This window comes from Triturus cristatus, chromosome 7, assembly GCF_964204655.1.
Source record: "Triturus cristatus chromosome 7, aTriCri1.1, whole genome shotgun sequence".
Classification (NCBI taxonomy): domain Eukaryota; kingdom Metazoa; phylum Chordata; class Amphibia; order Caudata; family Salamandridae; genus Triturus; species Triturus cristatus.
Genome location: NC_140590.1, coordinates 1,177,216,833 through 1,177,233,759, shown reverse-complemented (window position 1 = coordinate 1,177,233,759; position 16,927 = coordinate 1,177,216,833). Strand labels below are relative to the sequence as shown.

Sequence of the window (16,927 nt, the reverse complement as noted above, 5' to 3'; positions counted from 1 at the left end):
AATGACTCGTTTGAGTCCTTCCAAGAATGCTTTGATGGCAGGCACTCTGAATAGTGAGAGGTGCTGCCTGGTTTGCAGATAGGCTGATATTGCGGTCAAATGGACACGTATAGAGGTGTACGCCAGATTGCATCGGTATAGGTGTAAGTGGTAACAAATGATGTTTTGGATGGATGCGTTCAGCGGGTTAATGTCATTATTACTGCAATAAATGACGAACCTTTTCCATTTGGCTGCATAGCAAGCTCTGGTAGTGGGTCTCCTAGCTTCCTTAATGATGTCCATACAGTCAGGTGGCAGGTTGAGGTAGCCAAACTCTAGGACTTCAGGAGCCAGATTGCCAGGTTCAGCTGTTGCGGATCTGGGTGCTGAATCTCTCCATGGTTCTGCGTCAAATGCGCGGGTTTGATCCGCAGCCTTTGATGCGGCACCACGGAAAGTTCGAGGAAGGTGGTGTACCATGGCTGGCGTGCCCACGTAGGAGCAACTAGGACGAGTGTCAGGGAGTGTTGTCTGAGTTTGCGAGCCACCAGCGGTATCAACGGCGCTGGGGGAAAAGCGTACGCAAATCTGCCGGACCAGTTCATCCATATCGCATTGCCCTGCGACTGCGGATGTGGGAACCTGGCGGCAAAGCTTTGGCATTTTGCGTTTTCGCTTGTGGCGAACAGGTCTATTTCTGGATGACCCCACTGCTGGAAGTACGGCTGGAGTACTGATGGGTGTAACTCCCACTCGTGCATCTGGTGGCTGTGTCTGCTGAGCAGATCCGCCATCTGGTTGTCCTTGCCGGGGAGGTGTTCTGCCATGAGGAACATGTTCCTCTGAATGGCCCACTTCCACATGCTCTGAGCCAGATGAGACAACTGTGGAGAGTGTGTTCCTCCCTGCTTCTGTATGTAGTACATTGCGGTCATGTTGTCCGTCCGGATCAACACGACCTTGTTGCACAGATGTACTTTGAATGCCTTCATGGCTAGGAAGATTGCCATCAGTTCCAGAAGGTTGATGTGCATCTTCTTCTGTTGTGTCGTCCATAGTCCCTGCACTGTGTAGTGGAGTACATGAGTTCCCCATCCCTGGAGAGACGCGTCCGCTGTCAGTACTATTTGTGGAACAGGCTCTTGGAACGGTCGGCCCTTGGAAAGGTTTTGTGGATTCCACCAATGCAGAGAGTTGTATGCCCGACCGCTCACCAACACTAGGTCTTTCAACTGTCCTTGAGCCTGATTCCACTGACGTGCTAAGCACTCCTGAAGCGGGCGCATATGTAATCTCGCGTGCGGGACTATGAAAATGCAGGAGGCCATCATGCCTATCAACTGCATGAACACTCGCGCAGGAAGGGAGTGTTGGGGTTTGAACTTGGAAATCAGCATTTGTATGCTGTTGATCCTCACTAAATTTGGCTGAGCTGTGGCCGCCAGAGTGTCTATAGTCGCACCTAGGTACTGTTGTACGTGTGCGGGCTGGAGATGTGATTTTGGGTAATTTAGTGAGAATCCCAGACTGTGAAGGAGGTGAATGGCACGGACATGTGGCTGGCACATTGCTGGGCTGACTTCGCTTGAACGAGCCAGTCGTCCAGGTAGGGGTAGACGTGTATGTGCTGCCTCCGTAGATGTGCCGCCACAGTAGCTAGGCACTTTGTGAAAACCCTGGGTGCTGTTGTCACGCCGAAGGGCAGGACTTTGAATTGATAGTGCTGTCCCTGAACAGTGAACCTGAGGTATTTTTTGTGTGATGGGTGAATGGGTATGTGGAAATACGCATCCTTGAGGTCCAGTGTGGCCAGGAAGTCTCCCTGCTTGAGAAGCGGAAGGACTTGCTGGAGAGTGAGCATGTGAAAGTGCTCGGAAAGAATGTACCGGTTCAGGGGTCTTAGGTCTAGTATAGGTCTGAGTGACCCGTCCTTTTTCGGTATTAAGAAGTAGAGGGAGTACACTCCCGTACCCTGCTCGTGGACGGGTACGACCTCTATAGCGCCTTTTAGAAGCATACTTTGCACCTCTTGCTGTAAGAGCGTTAAGTGCTCTGAGGACATAGGACGGTTTCTTGGAGGTATTGTGGGTGGAGTGGAGGTTAGCTCTAGACAGTAACCGTATTTGACAATATCCTTGACCCACCTGTCCGTGGTGATGGAGTTCCACGTGGACAGGAACCTTTGTAGCCTTCCCCCGACAGGTGTTATGTGGTCGGGAGGAAGGGAGAGGGCGTCACTGCTTGTTCTTGGGGGAGGACCTGGTGTTGCCGTAGCCACGTCCTCTGCCCTTTGTACTGGAGCCACGATATCCACCCCGGGTGTTTTTATCGTAGGTGGTTTGGGTATTGCCCTTGTTATATATCTGCTGTGACCCCTGTCCTCTACCTGCTCCTCTATTTACGGGGCGACGAAAAGAGCTGCTCCGAAAGGACTGAGTCTGGAGAGCCCCCATGGACTTTGCAGTGTCCGTGTCCTTTTTTATTTTCTCAAGGGCGGTGTCAACCTCCGGCCCGAATAAATAGTCGGGGTTGACAGGTTGGTTGAGTATATTATTCTGCACCTCAGGTTTGAATCCGGAGATTCGCAACCAGGCATGTCGTCGCAGCATGACGCTTGTGTTTATGGCCCTGGCAGCGGTGTCTGCAGCATCTAGTGCACACTTGATGGAAGCATTTGTGAGTAGCTGTCCCTCTCTGATAAGAATTTCTGCACCTTCTTTGAACGGGTCAGGGAGATGTTGGAGTAGTTGCTCCAATGTGTCATAGTGCGCTCTATCGTAGCGAGCGAGGAGCGCTTGAGTGTTGGCTATGCGCCATATGTTGGCAGCCTGTGCGGCAACTCGCTTGCCAGAGGTCTCCAACACCTTGGACTCTTTGTCCGGGGGAGGAGCGTCACCTGTCGTTTGCGAGTGTGCCCTCTTGCGAGCATTCGCTACGACAATGGAGTCTAGTGGTAATTGGCCTCTGATGTAAGTAGGGTCCCCAGGCGCCGATCTGTATTTCTTATCGATCCTGGGGTTTAACACCCGTGCCCTGGTGGGTTCTTTGAAGATGTCCTTGGCTGGTTTGAGGACTCCTTTCAACATGGGTAGAGTTTTTACATGCCTTTCTGAGGATGCGAAGGTGTCCACAAGAAAGTCGTCCTCGATGGTGTCAGAGTGAAGCTGCACTCCATGATTATTCGCAGCACGTTCAATAAGAGCGTTGAACGCTGCAGTGTCCTCTGTGGGAGATGTTTTCGCCCCATAGAGTTGTGGGTCCTGTGCGTCAAGAGGTGCACCCGGGTCTACAGGGTCGCCCCAAGTTTGATCAGGGTCCTGTTGGTCATCAGGGTCTATGTCTCCGTGGTAGGGGACTTGGTCATCCATGTAGTCCTCCAACGCATCCGTGTAGGAGTGTGTGGGAGAGAATGATTGTGGATCGTGGTAGGGCGAGGTGAAAGATTCGCAAAGGACAGGTTCTGAGTCCACAGGCAGCTTCCTTTTTAGTGGGATCCGGAAAGGGTCCAAAGGTGGCTCCGAAGTTATCCTCCGTTCGTGGATAACCATCCTGCCGGTGTTGGCGTCGATGAAATGTGACTGAGACGTCTCAGCAGGTGTAATTGTGGTGTAGGTGACCCGTGTCCTGAGTTGGAACATTTTCGGGGTTGTGGATGGAGGCAGGCCAAACGTAATGTTGGCTGGCGCCGAAGAGGCTGCTGGAGCTTTTATTGGGCCGGAGCCCGATGTGTCCTGGAGGACTGTTTTGGTTTTGCTGCTTTGTGCTGCAAGGGGTCGCACTTGGAGCGCCCTTGAGGCTTTAGCGCCGATCAAGTGTGTAGAGGCGGCCGTGGACTTTTTCGGCGCCGGTGGGTCATGGAGTCGAGGGGCAGGAATGGCCGTCGACGTCTTCGATGCATGAGGCTTTGGTGTTGCCGTGGAAGCGATATGAGACGCAGCAGGCAGTGTGACCTTTGGTGTCGGAGTCGATGGCGTCGGCGCCGGGAGCCGAGCAGGTTTGTTGGCACCGAAGGCCTTTTTCCGTATGTCGACTCCGACGTCGCCCGCTTCAAGTTCGGCACCGAAGTGTCGCTTGGTGCGGTCGGTGCCGACGCGTTTCGCTGGCGTCGAAGGCGTGGAAGGCCTCGATCCGACTAGCGCCACTTTTGGTTTCGGTTTCAATTGAACCGGTGCAGCTTTCGGTTTCGGTTTGGTAGAAGGGAAACCAGCCGGTTTAGGTAATAATGGCTGCCGCTGAACGTCCGAGGCCGGGCCCGAGGGCGGGGCCGAAGAACTGCGGGATAGGTCTCGGGTAAGGCCCGAAGGCGATCCCTCGACCGGAGCCATAGACTGTGGCACTGGGCTTTCTTCGGTCTGAACAGGTAGGCCTTGCTCGTCATTGGAGCTACTCTCTTCGGCCCCTAAGGCCTCCTCGTAGTCTCCTACCTCGGTGTCGTCTTCATCTCTGCGAAAGAGTGATTCGTCGACGTCGTCCGATCCGGAGTTGTGTTCGGAAACGGGACTGGAGGGTAGGATTTCCAATTCTTTGACATCTTCGGTCTCGTTGAAGATGTCTGCCGGGGCCGGTGCCGCGTGCTGCGCTTCGAGTCTCGCCGCTCGTCGATTCCGTAGAGTCTTCTTGGAACGGAACCGGGCGCAGGCCATGCATGTAGATTCGTCGTGATCCGGCGAAAGGCATTTGTTGCACACCGGATGGACGTCGATGTGGGGATATTTCGCATTGCATACCGGACACCTCTTGAATGGTGTCCTGGATTCCATCGTCGATGTCGTCGATGGACAGGTAAGATGCGAAAAAAGTCGGTACTGAAAGTTAGTAAACTAACAAGGGTAGTATCGAAACCGATCGATGAAACAGTACCAACGCGAACTAGAGGCCTTTTGGCCTCGACAAAGTTTTTCCTAACTTGAGCTAAGATAGCACATCCGAACCCAATGGCGGAAAAAAACAATCTGAGGATGGAGAGGATGCCCATGCGCACTGTAGTCCAGGGGAGGAGTCACCTATCCAAGGATACTTCGAAGACTCTTCCAGGACAACAACGTGCAAACATCCGGACCCAACACTAGGCGGCGATCTATGCACAGATATGAATTCAGCAGCCCACATGCCTCGAACATATATATATCTTGCACGTCCGTCTTGGGTGTAGGTTTTCTGAATGCTAAATTGCCTCTTGAGTGCCCATCCTTTCTGAGTTTTAGCCATCTTGTTCACTTGTGCAGGCTTCCAGTTTGGATCCCTTTTCTCCTCTGACTTCCTGTGTGATCTTGGCCAACGCTGTACTCCTCTTTCTGCTTAAGTTTTCTACCCAGTTGCCAGTCCTTGCCCAAGTCCATGAGTATGTTCCAGACATAGTCCGAGACAGTCCCTGACAATAAGAATGAGTAGAAAGGGATGTAAGCGAGTGAGTGTAAATGACAGAATGAATGTCAGTGAGCGAACGTGAGTGAGAATGTGAAGTTATGTGATACTTGCGGGTTTGTTGTGGGCGCTGGCACCCTGAAGGTAATTATTCTCAGACATCCAGGGCAAAATACTGGCGCTGGCATACTTGCAACAATTCTGAACATGAAACACCTGTAACAAAGTTTTGACACTGGCACACTGAAGTTAACTCTTGGCATAAAGGGCACCACTAGTTCTGGCACACTAGAGAATTCATGACGTATACGGCACACATGGAAAATACTGACATACCTGAGGAAATTCTTGGCATGTGGACAACAGTGGCAAAATACAGGTGCTAGCACATTGGAGGTCATTGTTGGCACAAAGGCAGACAACCTGGCAAATGGGTGTATGGCAACCATGAAAAAATGCTGGCCCGGACATACTGTGCTAATTGTTGACGTAAAGGGCACCTATGGTATACAGACAGCATACATTTGAAAATTCTGTCACTGGCGCACTGTCATTTAAAAAAAATATATAAGGGGGTACCAGGTGGCACCTCACGACAAAATGCTGGCCCGGGCACAATGGAAGTAACTTTTGATATATGTGGGTGTCAATGACCCATTTTAATAAAATAGGGTCAACTCCTGGGTAACGCCAGATTTCATTGGCTGCGTACACCATGACAGAATTTGAATATTTAATGAGTGCCTTTCAGTGCCTATGGTATTTGACCATATTTATGTGAAAATTGTGCTATAAAATTCTCTTTCACCTCATTCTCTTCAAATTTTTCTCCGGAGGTGAGAAACTCCCTAGAAGAAGTATGGCTTACTTGCTTTACTCACTCATTACAATTCAGAGGAAGTATTTATTAGGCTCCAGAACTTTTAAAGATAGAGTCAGCAATATAATATAGGTGTTATGCTGTTATACTAATCATGCAGTTAGGAAACTTCTGCAATGTCAATTATTGTGATGTTAGGGTCACGTGACATGCCTTCCAGTAAAAAAAAAAAAAATCAAGGTCAAAAGTCATGTGATGTCATTAAGGTCAAACGGTATGTGATGTCCCTTCTGCTACCCCTGGCATTTAGGTGAATCTATGCCCATGAGCAAAGGGTAAAAAGATTTATTGTTAAAAGTACACAAAAAAAAATTTATTTGAGATAATCAGAGGAAAGTGCACAACAGGTTAGCGGTTCTTACTCACATAGCCAAATAAAAGAAATGATGTGCCAAATACCACTGCGTTGCATACAGAGACCATGGTGGCCCACTGGCTGCCCTAAAGTGACAGTACTCTTTTTCCTGTGTGTCTGTGTGAAAACTATTTGCTTCTGCCTGCGTGGAAACTATGTGCTTTGATTTTGTTTTGCCTTTTTTGAACAGGAGTAAAATTAAAATGGTTAGCCTGGCTGCTAAATGTGCTTTAAACATATTTTTGGTTTTATAGTAAGTTTCTTGATGTTTGTTATACCTCTCATTAAATTACAATTTTATAAATATAATGTTGCTTTTACATAGGCATGGTATTTTGTATCCAATTCGAAATATTCTTTCAATCTGTTAAAAGGTGTTCCAAGATCCCACAGGTGGACAGAGATATTCAGTGATCATTAAAGACTTACAACATAGACTGCAAACACTTAGATCTACTTTCCTCAGTACTGTGGCACAAACACATGCCCTGTCCATTCCATCATTAATGGAAGGGTGACTGCTTGTTAAACTGAACCGCATAATTGGCACACACAACAATACCATTACAGTACATTACATTGTATGAAAACAACTTAAAGCGAGTTTACAAGGGAAATCTTGAAAAAACATGTGTGTGGGAATGGAATGCCAGAAAGAAGGAATGGGTAAATTCAAATACTTGTTATTGATGATGAAGTCCTGGCCGTCCATTTCTCCAGGGTACGTCAAGCTGCAGCGCAGTAAGCTCGCAGATCCAGATATTAGTGGCAGCTCAAATACATCTTCAATAAGGCTGTCGTCCTCTAAGTCACTAGAAATGCTACAGTCCCCTGGGGGAGTGGGGACTGGGGAAGAAGGTCGGCTTGTGCTTTCTTTTCGACCCAGGATCCAGAGTAGTGGGCTTCTTATGTAGTTCAACAGTAGAAAGAAAAAGGATAGCAGGAACTGTAAGGCAAGGTAAAGAGACTATGATTATTGGCCGGAGAGGCCGGGACACAAAATATACAGTGCGTACATTGAGCAAAAGTTAAGTTATCATGAACAACCTCTTCTTGTATCCACGTACTTCCCGCAAAGCTAGTTTGGATTTAGTGCTGCTACAGATGACATTTAGAAATTACATGAAGCTGAATGAGAATTAATATGGACTAGAAATTGTAGCTAGCAAATGTTGTTCAGACACTGTGCCATAAGGGACACATACCTTTTCCAAGAGGCTATCCACCCTGGATTCAGATACTTTACTATTGGGAGCGGGGGGGAGAGGAATACAATGTGGCTTAACATTGTCCCACTCTCAGTTTTTTGATTCTGGGAATGTAATCTGAAGCACCATTCAACAGACGTTGCTGGTGAGCATAAATCTGGGAAGAGGAGGAACCACTTGCCTCCCACCTGCAACCTGCCTTACTCAAAATGCGGCCCTGGAGGTACCTGGTTGATAACCATGGTAATGGTCCTGTCTCAGTATTAGCTGAACACACCTCTATCTACTTTGTGATCTGTGGCAGACACCTCTGGAATTACAGCACAATATACCAAGACCTATGTCTCTAAGGTCTCTAACATTCTCCAGCACCAACACTGCCCCAGACACTCTCCCACTGAAATAGGTTTGACCTCTCTACTCCTCTATACAACTGACAGAGTTCTTCAGAAACTGCACTTTTGAGCCCACCTCCTTCGTGGCAGAATCTAAGCCAGATGCTTTGTTTTCCAGACTCTGAAGTCTAGGATCTGCAGGCACCAACACTTTTCAAACCTTATCCACCTACCCAAGAATGATATCCGTGTTTCCTGTATGCAGATTTGCCTACCAGAAAGATCTCAGACTTTCGACTCATTGCATCTTTTTTAAATTGCAACTTTCTTTTTACACAATTGTGGCTGGAAAGGAAAACAATACTTATCCAGTAAGCATCTGTTTGTGGCATAAGCTGCAGAAGATTCACATGATGTGCATTATCCTGCTATCAAGTGTTGGGCTTGGATGTGAGCAAGTTGTTTTTCTTCTAAGAAAGCCTTTCGAGTTACGAGGTATTGTGACCCCTCCTCTTGCTGGTAATGTGCATGATCATCAACTCCTAGATTGTTTTCCTGCATGGCAGGTGAGGATGAAGTGTAAAGCGGAGCGTAGTATAGAGATGTCTATGCAAAGAGGAAGTAAGAAATATTAAATTGACTGCAACTAACACAGGCGTCTGGGAGGAGGGTGGGTGCATGTGAATCTACAGCACTACATGCCACGAACAGATGCTTACTGGGTAACAATTTACGTAGCTGTAGATCAACATGCTGTGCATAGACTGTAAAGCAGTCCTCCCTAAATAGCGGCGGCTAGCCTGTGGGATTATCGTGGGTTTGGAAAAGTGTACGCACAACTGCCTGTCCAATATTGGCTTGTTGGTGTGCCAGTACATCCACACAATAATTTTTTGTAAAAGTATGTGGCGTGGACCAAGTAGGTGCCTTACAAATATCAGCACTAGGGATATTTCCAAGAAAGGCCATAGAGGCTCCTTTTTTTAGGTCTCGGCTAGCGAAGGCTGCGCTTGCGCAGTCTCGCTCGCGAGATCTTATGACTTGGAGAAGAGGGGCTTGAACACGCCCCTCTTCTCCCCTGTTCTCCATTGGCTGGCCTCTTAAATGCTGGCCAGCCATTGGAGAAGAGGTCCCGTCACTCAGATCAGGCCCCGTCCTTTTCGGATCGGGGGGCGTGTTTTTTGCGAGAAGTCTCAGGGAGGAGACAACAGCAAAACACGCCCCCGAATCCGAAAAGGACGCTGCGTTTCTCCGAGGCATTTCTACTCTGCCGCGGAGAAAGGCGGTGGTGTGCCTTTTGCTCTGCCTTGTTTTTTTTTTAGGGCCAAACCTCGCGTTCTCTGCTATGTTCGCTTCGACTCGTGACTGTAGCGAGTAGTTCGAGAGCGCTCGCAAGATTCACGCGAGCGAAGCCAGAAGCGAATCAGATAGGCGTTAAGTATATTTTATAAGTGGCTAGACAAGTGTGGTGAACTTTGATTGGTTGGGCAGTCTCGTCCTGTGATTGGTTGTAAGAGTTCTTGGAACTGCAAGTTGTTTATTGCCTTTGAGGTGTTGGACAGTTCCCTGGCTTGGAATTGGCAGGGGCGGTGATCGCATGCCTGTTATAAATGGTTCTTTTGGGTTCTGGTGAATACCGATATCCCTGACAGTGTTTTTAGCTACTGCAGGTCTCGCCGTCTTCCTTTAGAGGGGTCCACAGAGATTAACACCAGTGTAGGCAGTCAGAGAGAACAGGCCCCCACGCTAGTTAACCTCCGACCAGGACAGTTCTGGGGCAGTTGGGAGAACTCGCGTAAGAGACGCTGTCTGAGGCCAGCAGAAACTCTGATTGGTCACCTACAAGTTAGCCCCGCCTTACCGACAGTCTGATTTGTTTATGCAGCGCAATTCTCATCCGAGAGCCACCCGGACTCTTCCGCATCACTTCCCATGGTCCCTCCCTGCCGCTGCTCCTGATCACTGCTGCTTCAAGCCCGGCATAGGCCCCCTCCCCAAGCTCGTAGTTGCCGCTGTGTGCCTCCCCAGTACGTAGATCCCAGGCCCGTCTTCTGTGGTCCTCGCCTCACAGTCTCTCTTTCGTAAGGCCTACTTTGCCCGTTTCCACTGCTTTTGCGGTGAGTGCAAATATCTGTCTGGTATCCTCTATCCAGATACAGTTCAGTTACTTGCTGCGGCACTGTGGTTTGCAATTGATATTTTGTGTGCCAGTTTAATCATTTCGAAACTGGGCAAACAAATAACAAATCTTATTTGCGGTGGGTTTCCTGTATAGACTTTTTTTATTGACTGAATACCTTTAAGATGACTCTGGTCATCTGGTTTCCAGTGTTGGCTTGTATTTAACCGTCAGAATTCAAGGCGAAGTCCTGTTCACTTCAGTTGAACTGCATGCATTCCAATATGTTGGAAAAGATAAGTAAAGTTGGAAGGGAACATTGAGGGAACTTAATTTAACAATTAACTTGTTTGTAAGTAGATGAACATATAAGCGTTGTAAGCGACAAGAAGATAAATTGTTTCACTGTCACATGCTCCGCAGTTGCGGTCTTTGATGCGTTAAGCAAACGTCCGCTTCGTTCAGGTTTTGTTTTCCTCCCAATAAGCTCATTAGTGGTAGCCTGAGCTTTTCTTTGTTACGGGCTAATAAATGGAGTATTATCGTTAAGTGACTTGCTGCACATAAATGCTTGTAACTTTGTATTCTTATCAATGTTATTATTGTTTTTCCTTTGTCAGCCATTATAATTTTGCTAATCTCGCCACAGGTGCTGGAAGGTTTTTGGAAGCCTCTGTGTGTGTGTGTGTGGCTGTGTGTGTGTGTGTGTGTGGGAGGCTCTGTGTGTGTGTGTGTGTGTGGGAGGCTCTGTGTGTGTGTGTGTGTGTGGGAGGCTCTGTGTGTGTGTGTGTGTGTGGGAGGCTCTGTGTGTGTGGGAGGCTGTGTGTGTGTGTGTGTGTGTGTGTGTGTGGGAGGCTCTGTGTGTGTGTGTGGCTCCGTGTGTGTGTGTGTGTGTGGGAGGCTCTGTGTATGTGGGTGGCTCTGTGTGGGGGTAACTGTGTAGGTTGCTCTATGTGAGTGGCTCTGTATGTGTGGGTGGCTCTGTGTGGGTGGCTCTGTGTGGGTGGCTCTGTGTGGGTGGCTCTGTGTGGGTGGCTCTGTGTGGGTGGCTCTGTGTGGGTGGCTCTGTGTGTGGGTGCAAATGCAATAGGTCTCGCATTGGAGAGTGATTAAGCTATTGACATTGTAAATAACAATGCTGTTTCTTTAAATGTTTTAAAAACAAAAACATACAAGAATGTCATGAGCAATGCCAACAGCTCTAACTTTAACAATGCCGAGACCATTGCATTGTAAATGCTTGTCTTAGTGGACTGAGATCTAGGAGGGATAGTTAAGGTCCTTTTAGCTTTAGCATAGCATGTCTGGGTGCATTTAACAATCCATTTAGCAATGCCTGATTTAGAAATTCCTTTCCCTGTATCGGGTTTGGAGAAAGCAATGAAAAGCTGTTGTGATTTCTAAAAGATTTAGTTCTGTCAATATAGTAAATGAGGACTTGTTTAACATATAATGTATGAAGAGCCTGTTCCGCAACCAAGTCAGGTTGAGGGAAAAATACAGGAAGTTCAATAGACTGATTACGGTGAAAATGTGAAATCACCTTTGGGAGAAACTATAGGTTGGTGCAGAATTCAACCCTATCTCTATGTATTTGGAAGAAGGGTTCTTCCAAGGTTAGTACCTGAAGCTCACTGAGGCGTGTAAGAGAAGTGATGGCGACCAAAAAAGTTACCTTCTACGATAGAAACTGGAGGCAGCAGGAGTGGAGGGGCTCGAATGGGGCGCCCATTTATCTTGTTAATACAATGCTAAGGTTCCATGTCTGCGATGGTGGGACCCAAGGAGGAATGACTCTTAAGACTTTCCATGAAGACTTTAATGACAGGAATTCGGAATAGGGAAACGTGTTGCCTGTTCTGAAGATAAGCAGCTACAGATGCTAGTGGTAGTCTTATGGATGTGAAAGCTAACCGAGAAGTTTTTAAGTGAAAAAGGTAGCAGACAGGGTCTTGTATTTTGGCTGCAAGGTGATCAATATGTTCGAAATGACAATAGTGAACAAATCTTTTCCATTTAGCAGGGTAACAGGCATGAGTAGTAGGCCTGTGCGCCTCTGTGAGAATATCCATGCATTGTGGTTGGTGATTAAAGCAACCAAATGCGAGGACCCAGACTGCAAGGTTGAGTGATCTGGGATCCGGGTGACTGATTTATCCATGGTTCTGTGTGAGCATGTCCTGCTTGTTGGGGAGTGTCTGGTGTGGACCACTGAGACATCGAGAAGGGTGGTAAAACATGGCTGTCGTGCCTATGTGAGTGCCACCAGTGTAAGGGTGAGAGATGTCTGACAAAGTTTTTGAGCCACAAACTGAAGTAGAGGGAGAGGAGGAAAAGTGAAAGCAAATATTCCTGACCAACTCATTCATAGTTCATTGCCCTTGAACTGTGGAAATCTGGAAGCGAAGTTTGGGCATTTAGCGTTTTCTGCTGTAGCGAAGAGGTCTATGTCGGATAGCCCCCACCGCTAAAAGTAGTGATGGAGAACTTGCAGTTGGAGTTCCCACTCCTGGACCTGTTTCTGCAACCTGCTGAGGAGAGTGGGCAAAGCTGTTTCCATTCCTGTCAAGTTTTCCTGCCAAGAGATGGATCTTGTGATGGAGAGCCCATTTCCAAATATTCTGGGCTAGGTGAGAGCAGAGAAGGGATTAGTTACCCCCTTGTTTCTGAAGGTAATACATAGCTGTCATATTGTTCGACTTGATGTAGACTACCTTGCTAATCAGGTGAGAAAGGAAAGCTTTCAACACAAGGTGGACAGCTAGTAGTTGTAGGTGATTTATGTGGAGAAGTAGTTGACGGAGATTCCACTGACCTTGGACTGTTAAATTTGTGAATGAGCTCCCCATCCCATAAGGGAGGCGTTCATTGGTATGGTGCTCTGCGGAACTGGCTCTTGGAATGGCCATCCTTTTAAACAAGTTTTTGGGTGCTCCACCATTGCAGAGAGTGGCACGTTTGACAGCTGGCCAACACTAGATCTTACCGTTGACCCTCCGCTTGAGACCACTGGAGCGCTAAGATCCCTGTAAGACGCATGTTTAACCTGGCATGAGGTACCATCGCAAAGCATAAGGCCATCTTGCCTAGGAGACACACACAACTGTCCTGACTGTAACTTGTTGATTGGGTTGAAATAGAGAAATGAGTGCCTGAAAGGATTGTATCCTGGCGGCATATGGCAGGATAATCTCTGAATTGAGAATTGCCCCTAGATAAGGTTGGATATGAAGGGTTGGAGATGGGATTTTAAAGCTTTGATGGTAACGCCTAGTTCGTGAAGTAGGTTGAGGAGTCTAGTGTGTTGTTGACATTGTAGACGAGTGGCACTTTTGATAAGCCAATCATCTAGATAGGGAAAGACGTGGATGCCCTGTCTGCATAGGTAAGCAGTCACCATAGCGAGGCACTTGGTGAAGACCTTGGGTGCGGTAGGGACTCCAAAAGGAAGCACCTTGAATTGGTAATGCTGTCCGCTTACTCCAAATCTGAGGTACCCGTTATGTGCCGGATGGATTGGAATGTGAAAATAGGCATCCTTGAGGTTCAGTGCAGCCATGAAGTCGCCTGGTTGTAGTAGCAGGATGACATCCTGAAGAGTGACAATGTGAAAGTGCTCTGAGAGAATGTATTAGTTTAGTGGCATGAGATCCAAAATTGGTCCTGCCTTTTTAGGTATAAGGAAGTATAGCGAGTAAACTCCCATAGCCTGAAGGACGGGTTCAATGGTACCTTTTTAGAGAGCGCTTGGACCTCTTCCCTGAGTAACTTCTGATGTTGTGGGGAGAGTTTGTGTTTGCGAGGTGGAATGCTGGGAGGTGTGGATGCGAGCTCCAGACTATAACCATGTTAGATAATATTCAACACCCACTGGTCGGAGGAGACGTTCAGCCAAGCGGGAAAGAACCTTTGGAGATGACCCCCGACTGATGTTATATGATTGGGAGGAATGTGAGATGGGGAGGAATGAGAGGTAAGTCAAGGCTTATTGGTGGTGGCAGATCCTTTGGGGGACCCGCCTTTACTTCTGCCCTTTGAATTGTTTCCTCTGTAGCAGCCTCAAAATTAACCCCTGGGAGAGGTATTTTGGGCTTGTGGCCGCTAATATGATGTGGAGGTTTCGGTAGAAGTGGTTCTGGAACCTCCACGGTATGAGAGGTGAAAGGACATGCAATGGGAAGGGTTTGAAGGACACCCATTGCTTAATTTTTTCTAATAATGTGTCCAAATGTGGGCCAAAAAGATGTTTTCCATCGAAAGGTAGATTAAGGAGGCTTTGCTGGACTTCAGGTCTGAAACCGGAGACATGGAGCCATGGAGCCATGCATGCCTATGTAAAAAGACACTAGAGTAAACCCCTCTTGTTGCAGTATCTGCAGCATCTAGGGCATGGAGGTGTTTGAGATTTTGAATATGCTACTTACCAGTATGCATCTGTTCTTGGCATGTAGGGCTGCTGACATTCATATCTGTGCATAGATCGCCGCCTAGTGTTGGGTCCGGATGTTTGCACGTTGTTGTCCTGGAAGAGTCTTCGAAGTATCCTGAGATAGGTGACTCCTCCCCTGGACCACAGTGCGCATGGGCATCCTCTCCATCCTCAGATTGTTTTTCGCCATTGTGGCAGTGATGGAGTAGATACAGAAAGTGATGACCATGCTATACAGTAATTCTGAGAGCTGCAGCTGCTACAGGCGCCGGGGAGGAGGGTGGGCGATATGAATGTCAGCAGCCCTACATGCCAAGAACAGATGCATACTGGTAAGTAGCATATTCAGTTCGAGGCATGTGGGCTGCTGAATTCATATCTGTGCATAGAATACATAGCAGTACCTCCCATTAGCGGCGGCTACCAGTGCCAGCTGCAGCGGTCTGAAAAAGAGTTTTGAGAACAGCCTGTCCTACAGCTGCCTGCTGTTTTGAGTGTACATCTACACAGTAGTGTTTGGTAAATGTATGTATAGTGGACCATGTGGCTGCTCTACATATATCATGTAAAGGAATGTTTCCCAGGAAAGCCATGGAGGCCCCTAACTTACGTGTTGAGTGGGCTCGTGGGGGAATCGTTAATGTGCGTTTAGCCTTTTGATAGCAAATTTGAATACATTTAACGATCCATCTGGCTATACCTGCTTTGGAGATGGCGTTGCCTTTGTGTTGTGGAGAAAAGGCAACGAAAAGTTGTTTTGTCTTCCTAAAGCCTTTAGTTCTGTCTATATAGTACATGAGGGCTCTTTTGACATCTAGTGTATGGAGCATTCTTTCAGCGACATTTTGTGGATTCTGAAAGAAAACAGGCAGTTCAATAGTTTGATTCATGTGGAACTGCGATATTACTTTAGGCATGAATTTGGGGTTGGTACGTAGTACGACCCTGTTTGCGTGAACCTGTATGAATGGCTCTTGAATGGTTAGTGCCTGGAGTTCACTAACTCTTCTCAACGAAGTGATTGCCACTAGGAAAGCTACTTTCCAGGTGAAGAATTGAATTTCACATGAGTGGAGAGGTTCGAAGGGTGGACCCATCAGTCGGGTGAGGACCAAGTTGAGGTTCCACACTGGTGCTGGTGGGTGTCTTGGGGGAATTACTCGTTTAAGTCCCTCCAAGAAGGCTTTGATGGCAGGCACTCTGAATAAAGAGAGGGGCTGCCTGTTTTGGAGATAGGCTGCTATTGCGGTTAAATGGATACGTATTGAGGTGTATGCCAGATTGCATCGGTATAGGTGTAAGAGGTAACAGATTATGTTTTGAATGGATGCGTCTAGCGGGTTAATGTCATTGTTATTGCAATAAATGACAAACCTCTTCCATTTGGCTGCATAGCAAGCTCTGGTAGTGGGTCTCCTAGCTTCCTTAATGATCTCCATACAGTCAGGTGGCAGGTTTAGGTAGCCAAACTCTAAGACTTCAGGAGCCAGATTGCCAGGTTCAGCTGTTGCGGATCTGGGTGCTGAATTTCTCCATGGTTCTGCGTCAAATGCGCGGGTTTGATCCGCAGCCTTTGATGCGGCACCACGGAAAGTTCCAGAAAGGTGGTGTACCATGGCTGGCGTGCCCATGTTGGAGCAACCAGGATGAGTGTCAGTGAGTGCTGTCGCAGTTTGCGTGCCACCAGCGGTATCAGCGGCGCTGGGGGAAAAGCGTACGCAAATCTGCCGGACCAGTTCATCCATATCGCATTGCCCTGCGACTGTGGATGTGGGAACCTGGCGGCAAAGCTTTGGCATTTTGCGTTTTCGCTTGTGGCGAATAGGTCTATCTCTGGATGACCCCACTGTTGGAAGTACGGTTGGAGTACTGACGGGTGTAGCTCCCACTCGTGCATCTGGTGGCTGTGTCTGCTGAGCAGATCCGCCATCTGGTTGTCCTTGCCGGGGAGGTGTTCCGCCATGAGGAATATGTTCCTCTGAATGGCCCACTTCCACATGCTCTGAGCCAGATGAGACAACTGTGGAGAGTGCGTTCCTCCCTGCTTCTGTATGTAGTACATGGCAGTCATGTTGTCCGTCCGGATCAACACTACTTTGTTGCACAAGTGTACCTTGAAGGCTTTCATTGCCAGGAAGATTGCCATCAGTTCGAAGACGTTGATGTGCATCTTCTTTTGTTGTATTGTCCATAGTTCCTGCACTGTGTAATTGAGTACATGAGCTCCCCATCCCTGGAAAGACGCGTTCGCCGTC

General features: G+C 47.9%; 1 protein-coding gene across 2 annotated transcripts in view; it reads right to left on the bottom strand.

Annotated features, from left to right (window-relative positions):
- PKMYT1 (protein kinase, membrane associated tyrosine/threonine 1) overlaps positions 1 to 16,927 on the bottom strand; it is a 272,843-nt gene that overhangs the window by 61,489 nt on the left and 194,427 nt on the right. For both annotated transcript variants that reach the window (XM_085618492.1, XM_085618491.1), the window contains exon 6: positions 7,262 to 7,527. In XM_085618492.1, the coding sequence (XP_085474618.1) occupies positions 7,262 to 7,527 (266 nt within the window). The remainder of the gene's footprint in view (positions 1 to 7,261; positions 7,528 to 16,927) is intronic.